General features: G+C 48.3%; 1 protein-coding gene across 2 annotated transcripts in view; it reads left to right on the top strand.

The window, feature by feature from the left end:
* Window positions 1–594: 594 nt before the first annotated feature.
* Window positions 595–6,727, top strand: part of MMD (monocyte to macrophage differentiation associated) — a 28,041-nt gene continuing 21,908 nt past the window's right edge. For both annotated transcript variants that reach the window (XM_047708040.1, XM_047708039.1), the window contains exon 1: window positions 595–878. In XM_047708040.1, coding sequence (XP_047563996.1) covers window positions 853–878 — 26 coding nt within the window. In that variant the 5' untranslated portion in view covers window positions 595–852. The remainder of the gene's footprint in view (window positions 879–6,727) is intronic.

Raw genomic sequence — 6,727 nt, 5'->3', positions numbered from 1 at the left:
CAGATCCCAGTGGAGGACACCCCCATTTGTGGTTCTCACTGGATCTCGGAGTTTTCTTAGTGATACCAAACTTCTCTTATGGCAGACAAGGAAACGTTTTAAAAACCACCCTGAAGCCTCGGACAATAACCTAGAGGAGCGGGCCCTCAAAATGGTGAAGGAATAAGTGAACGGGGCTATGAATAAATGATGGCGAAGAATGAAGGAATGCCACACAGCGGGGGCTAGAACGCAGACCGGATCCCTTGTTTGCTGCTGTCGAGTTCACAACTGCTTTTAAGAGTCTTGGCCTACCTCCTCCTTTGCAATTTCTCTGGCTCGGGCCTCTGCCTCTTCAGGTTCCATCGTCCAACTCCACCCCTTCAGGGAGGGCACCGCCTTCCCAGCCCTCTCCTCTCTCCTAGCCCCGCCCTACCTGACACAAGGCTCCGCCCCCTTAGCCGGGGCTCCGCGGGATGAATGGCAGCGTTGCCGCCGCGCCGCTCGGGGTGCTGATTGGCCGCCCGGCTCGGTGACGCGCTGGCGGCCGCGGGCGCACGCAGGCGGGCGGAGCTGGCAGGGGTGGAGCTGGGCTCCGGGGCGGGGCGCGGGAGCCCGGGGGCGGAGGAGCCGGGAGGCGGGAGGCGGGAGGCGCCGGGGCCGTTTAAGCGGCCTCCCTCCCGCCCCCAGCCGCCCGGTCTGGCCCCGGCCCTGTCCCGACCCCCGGCCTGGCCCACTCAGCCTTGCCCTGCCGAGCGGTCCGCCGGGCACACGGGCGGCCTCCGGAGCAGCCCAAGCCGATGAGGGCCGCGCGCCCTGCCGCCGGCGCTGACGAGACGGAGCTCCCGGCCCCCGAGGAGGAGCGGAGGATCAATGCGGTTCAAGAATCGATTCCAGCGGTGAGAGAGGGATGGTGCCCCTGCCCCACTGCCCGTGCCGGCAGCAGGTCCCAGATCCCGCCTCGTCCGGAGTGGGTCCCGGCTCCTCACCTGGTTCCCCCCCCCCCCCCCCCCCCCCCGCGGATCCCGCGCCTTGGCCGGGGACCAGCTCCCAGGGGATTCCCCGCCCTGTGGTCCCTGGGCGATCCCCTTCCTCCGAGGACCGCGATCTCATGCGTGACCCGGGTTCCCAGACCCCGAACCCCGAGCCTGCCCTCCTTCCAGGGGATCCCATTGCTCACCCGACTTCATCCTACCTACCCCATCCCGGCAGGGCTCGTGCCTTGCCCTGAGGACCGGAACCCCAGCCCCAGACGCCGACTCCGTTTCCTCCAACCCTGGCTTTGGCCTCCACCCCTTATCCCCAGCTTGGGGGTCTCCCGGGGCGCACGGAACAGGGGCCGGGCAGCTGCTGCGCCCTGCAGCTAGATTTGTCGTAAAACGGGGTGCTGGGCGTTTTAGTGCTTTGTCTGTGATCGGCCCTAGCAACAGGGAAACTGAGGCATGCTCCGCTGGTAAATTTAGCCTTTCCTGGCCAGGTCCGGGCCTTGCTAATTCTCCAAGCTTGCTGGTTTAGCGTCCAAGGGCGGTGCTGTGTTGGGCACTGCGAAGGGACAAGTTAGTATTCGGGTGGTGAGAGCTGCTGTTGAGGAGCCTGTGTTAGGAAATGAGGAGGAGGAACCTAGGAGGTGCCACCGGAAGGTTGGCTAGCAGCTCATTCACTGAAGAGCCGGTGGGAATGCCAGCCTCGGGAAGCACCGTGGCCTTAATCCTGGCTCGGGTCTCTGACATTTAGCAATGGATGGAGGCTGGCCCATGGTTCTGAGAGGAAGCTCTGGGCTTTTTTTCGAATTCTTCGTTTTAAGTGGGTGAAAGTTCATCTCCCCTATGTTTCACTCTCCATCCTTTGTCTGAATCTGTCAGCCATGGCCCCATTCCCAGACCTTCACTAGCAGGCAAGCTTGGTGTGCAGTGATGGGGAATTTGAAAGAAGAAAGGGAATACATGAAAATCTTCAGGGAGGTTATTGTTGAGTTTTTAGATACTGCCTTTTTTTTTTTTTAATTTGACAGAGAGAAATCACAAGTAGGCAGAGAGGCAGGCAGAGAGAGAGGAGGAAGCAGGCTCCCCGCTGAGCAGAGAGCCCGATGTGGGGCTTGAACCCAGGACCTGGGATCATGACCTGAGCCGAAGGCAGCGGCTTAACCCACTGAGCCACCCAGGCGCCCCCTTTTTTTTTTTGTTTTGTTTTGTTTTGTTTTTAGATACTGCCTTTTATTTCAGAATTTCAAACTGCACCTTTTTTCCCCCCTTTCCAACCCCCTAATCTGTTTGATGCTCACTCCCCCATTATGCTTCTCTCATTTCTCCCCTGGTCCCAAAGGGTAAGGAAGCCAAAGATGCATAGGAAGAGTTGGGGTGGGCCGTACCATTAGAAGGGTGATGAGTTTGAAGACTTGGATTAACTTAACGGATATTGCCCTTCATTCAAGAGTGTAGAATGCCTGGCACTGTTCCCTTGGTGGGATCATCCTATCAGTGCTTCTGAAGGCAAAAAGGAATCATGATGTCTGGCTTTAGAACATGAAGTCAGGAATGAAGGTTAGAGGGGCCTTAAGAGAGAAAGTAACATGCATTCAAGTATGATTGGTAAAGCCCTATGCATGTGGTTTGTTTGATTTGGTTTTACTTCTTTGAACATCTGTGCGCTTCCTGTTTTCAGAGAACAGTGGCAATATTCTGTGAAATTACCCTTCCTTATTTGATTGAATTTGTATTTCTTTCCTATCCTATGAATTCTCCTCAAGAAAGGAAAAAAAAAGGCTTTTTACACAAACGTTAAAACAATGTTAAGGGAAATGGGAAACAAAAACCCCCCTTCATTTCAGATCCTACTGTCTCAGCTAATTGAACTACTTTTGCTGGATGCTCATCTACCCAGTCCTTATTATCAGTGTAGTAATGTAATTTTGTGTTCTACTTCATTCATTTAAAGATGAAAAATAGAGGCATTTCTTTTGGTGTGGCACAGACTTTGTAATCTTCTCAGTGACTGCACAGTATGAATGGATATTTAACATTTATTTTCTTGATGGCACCTACACCCACCCTGATTTTCTTTGAAGACTGAATGATCACATAATTTCTTGTTTTTCTATTATGGACAAAATTGGAAAGCTATTTCTCAGGGTAACTTTGAACTTGGACATAAAGCCTGCAAATACAAATTAACAAAAAAAGCCCTTTTAGTGTATTGTACAACATCAGAATGTTGGGAGTACTATTAATCATCTCTTCAAGGCGTGTTCCTTATATATCTTTTGAGCATTCAGAAAAGTTATCAGCAAGTAAATTATAGAGAAACTAGAGAGAGGGACATACTGTCTTTGAATGCATGTGTTACTTCTGATAGATTTATCAAGAGTCCCTTGAAGAGCATTTGATTGCAGTAAAAACATTTCATTAGGCCATAGTTTGTGGCTATGTCTAAATTACAAGAAATGGACACCTTGCTGGTTTGTTCATAATGGAAATGTGGTGGTCATTTTGGCTTTGGATAAACTTCCAGAATTCTGCCATTTCTGCAGAGAAATTTAGCCCACTGTCCTAAGTGGAGGGCTTTATGCATGCATGGCTTCTCAAAAAGTTTAGGATGTGAAAAATGCCACTGGGACACAGAGCATATTTTCTCTTGCTTTATCCTTTCCACATCTGAGTCTGCCCCCACACCTTCCTCTCCCAGAGTCATTTTCTCCCTATCACAGCATCCCTGACTGACTGGAATAATTGCTAACATTTATTGAGTGTTTACTTGAGCCAACCAGTGGCTGGGTATTTATGTATTACTCATCTCTTTCTCAACTGTAACCCTGGAAGACAAAATTTTATAGCCATTTAATAGATAAGCAAATAGGGTTAGAGAATAAAAGAGAACTTGCCACAGTCACATGGCTAGGAAAGGACAGACCCATTTCAATTCAATTTCCTGTCCCTCTCTACCACCATGCTGCCAGTTCACCTTTGACTGTCTCCCTGCTTACACAATATCATGTGCACAGCACTGAGGCCTGGGACCCACAGAGCTTCTACTGTACGGTGTCGGTGCATTCTCATTTCTCCAGCCTTGCCACCGAAAATCCAAGGAAAAGGATACTCCTTGATTCAGAGCTCCAGCCTTGAGACCACTGGTTAGCTTCAAACTGATTATGTGATATAAAGCACCTTACTCTCCAGAGTTAGGAAGTCTTCCCGGACTGCCTGTTGCCTTTTTAAAAACATGTTCTTAGAGCACTGACTTACAGGCATGGGATAGTCTTCTTATACATGTGCCTTCTCTCTTATTTAATAATTAAGTTAAATGTCGTCCAAGTCACCCCCTCTGGCAATGGACACTTTTCCTGAATACCATACTCCCTCAAAAACTGGCTAATAATAAGGTGCTGTGTATAGGGGTTGGCTTATGTTGCTCCATCAAGTGCTGTTGAAAGAGCCCTGGAATATCCATGGTCTTAGCCTTTAAGAATTTTCTTTTCATGGGACACCTGGGTGGCTCAGTTGGTTAAGCAGCTGCCTTCAGCTCGGGTCATGATTCCAGCGTCCTGGGATCGAGTCCCGCATCGGGCTCCTTGCTCAGCGGGAGCCTGCTTCTCCCTCTGCCTCTGCCTGCCATTCTGTCTGCCTGTGCTTGCTCTCTCTCCCTCTCTCTCTGACAAATAAATAAAATCTTTGAAAAAAAAAAAAAAAAAGAATTTTCTTTTCCTGAGATTCAAGGTTCTTTTGGTGCTAAGATTGCCTATTTCTCTTTGTTACATACAGAACCTCTTGGATCCCGAGTGAAAGTAATTGACAGCGAGATATCTCTGGGTTAAGATAAAATAGTTAAGCAACAGGCAGAATTTCTATCTTTCTGTTCATTCAACACTTAATAAGTTCTAGCAATAAGCTGGGTATTGTGCTTGGGACTGGAAGTGAAATTGTGGCCGAGAAGGCCTTCATGGAATTCACATTACAGTGGGGAAAGATGAAATTTTAAAAATACACAAACTGAAAAAAAACTTTTTACTTATTCTCATAAGGGCTCTGGTAGGCTGGGGAGAGCTGAAATGATACTTTGGGTAGGATAGTCAGGAAAACCTCCGAGGAGGTGACATTTGAGCTCAGCCTGACAGGAGAGGAGAGTTGAACCTTCTGGAGAAAAATGTTCTACGCAAAAGTAAACAGCAAACACAAACATCCTGAGCCAGATGAGACCTTGGTGGTTTGAGGAGCAGAAAGGAGGTGGTGTAGCTAGAGTGTGGAGAGTGAGAGGAAGGTGGCTTCCTGAGGCTGCCGAAGCAGTGGGGGCCCAGCTGTGGGCCACTTTGGGAAGCCAGAGGCAGGCTTTAAGCCAGAGTTGGGGTGTATGCTGTGATCTGGTTTTCATATAGACTGTTGTGGCTGCTGAATGAAGAGAAATTGTATGGGGACAACTTGCAGGGACAAGTTGCAGGGAGACCAACTGAGAGATTTGTGTTCATGTAGACCAGAGATGTCAGTGTCTTGATGTATAAGGTAGGGTCTTTGGAACTGTAGAGAGCTAGGCTGATCTGGAATATATTTGGAAGTAGTAATCTTCCCATTGGAGAATGGGGAAGACCTAGAAATCAGGGACAACTTCTGAGATTTGACCTTGGGTCTTAGAGATTTGCTGGTGGGTCATAGATTTACTTTCAGAAGGCACAGTGCTTTGGGCTCTCTGTTCTTTCTCTCTAGAGTTTTGAAATTTTGTCATGGGGGATTGGGGGTTTAAAAATGCCGGGTAAGGGGAAGCAAGATAGAGTGTCAAAAGAGAAAGCGAGGAGACGAGTGAACAAACCTGACTAAATAATAGTTTTATGAGGGGCGTCTGGGTGGCTCAGTTGGTTAAGCATCAGAGTCTTGATTTTGGCTCAGGTCATGAACTCAGGTCATAAGACTGAGTCCGCTTCTGGCTCAGTGCTGTGCATGGAGCCTGTTTAAGATTCTTTCTCACTCCCTCTGCCCTTCCCCCCTCAAAAAACCTAAATAATAGCTTTATTAAAGTGTGTTTTCCATACCCAGGACTAAATTACCTTCCCTCAAACCCTGTAAAACCTGCTGGATACTCTCTTCTAGCATCAGATAACCAACTGTTAGGGTTACTCCTCCTTAGGTAGAAGCGGCTTCCATAAATGGGTGCTGTTTTCTGTAACACTTGAGAACCCTTTTCATTCTTTTTGGGGGAAGAGAAGAGAATAGAATAGGTTCAGCGTGTGGGAGTTAATTTGCATTTTACTTCTGCTTTTCCATTTAGGTTTTAGGAATGATTTCTTCAGAAGGCTGTGTTGGAGGCTTGACTGCATTGTAAATTTCTCAGCAGAACACTTGTGTGGTGGTTTTTGACTGAGCCCTGGACAGTGGGGGGCTCCTCGAAGACTTGCTCTTCCCTTGCCTTATTATGGGAATCTCGCTCTGGCCGTAAGAGACTACCTGAAGTCACATGGGTGGGATATTTTTCTCTACAACTTATGAGTTTATTTTTACTCTGAGTGATTCCAGGTGGGCAGGGACAAAGCTGTCACAAACATGGCCATCCAGCTTCTTAGCTTTTGGGAGAAAATGTGAAAGTCTATCCCTGTTGCTATGTAATGGGTTGACTATTTTTAGATTGAGCTGCCAGAGATATAAATTGCTATTTAAGTCTTCAGCCTGGTGGTGGGTAGACAAACCTTACTTACTGTACCCTAAACAGAACACTCTCAATTTAATCCTCCTCTACCATTTTGGAGCCTTGCTCTTTACCCTTTAAAATT

Source organism: Lutra lutra, chromosome 16 (genome assembly GCF_902655055.1).
Source record: "Lutra lutra chromosome 16, mLutLut1.2, whole genome shotgun sequence".
NCBI classification, from domain to species: Eukaryota; Metazoa; Chordata; class Mammalia; order Carnivora; family Mustelidae; genus Lutra; species Lutra lutra.
Note: the sequence above shows the minus strand (reverse complement) of the source record. Positions and strands in the feature narration are given on the sequence as shown.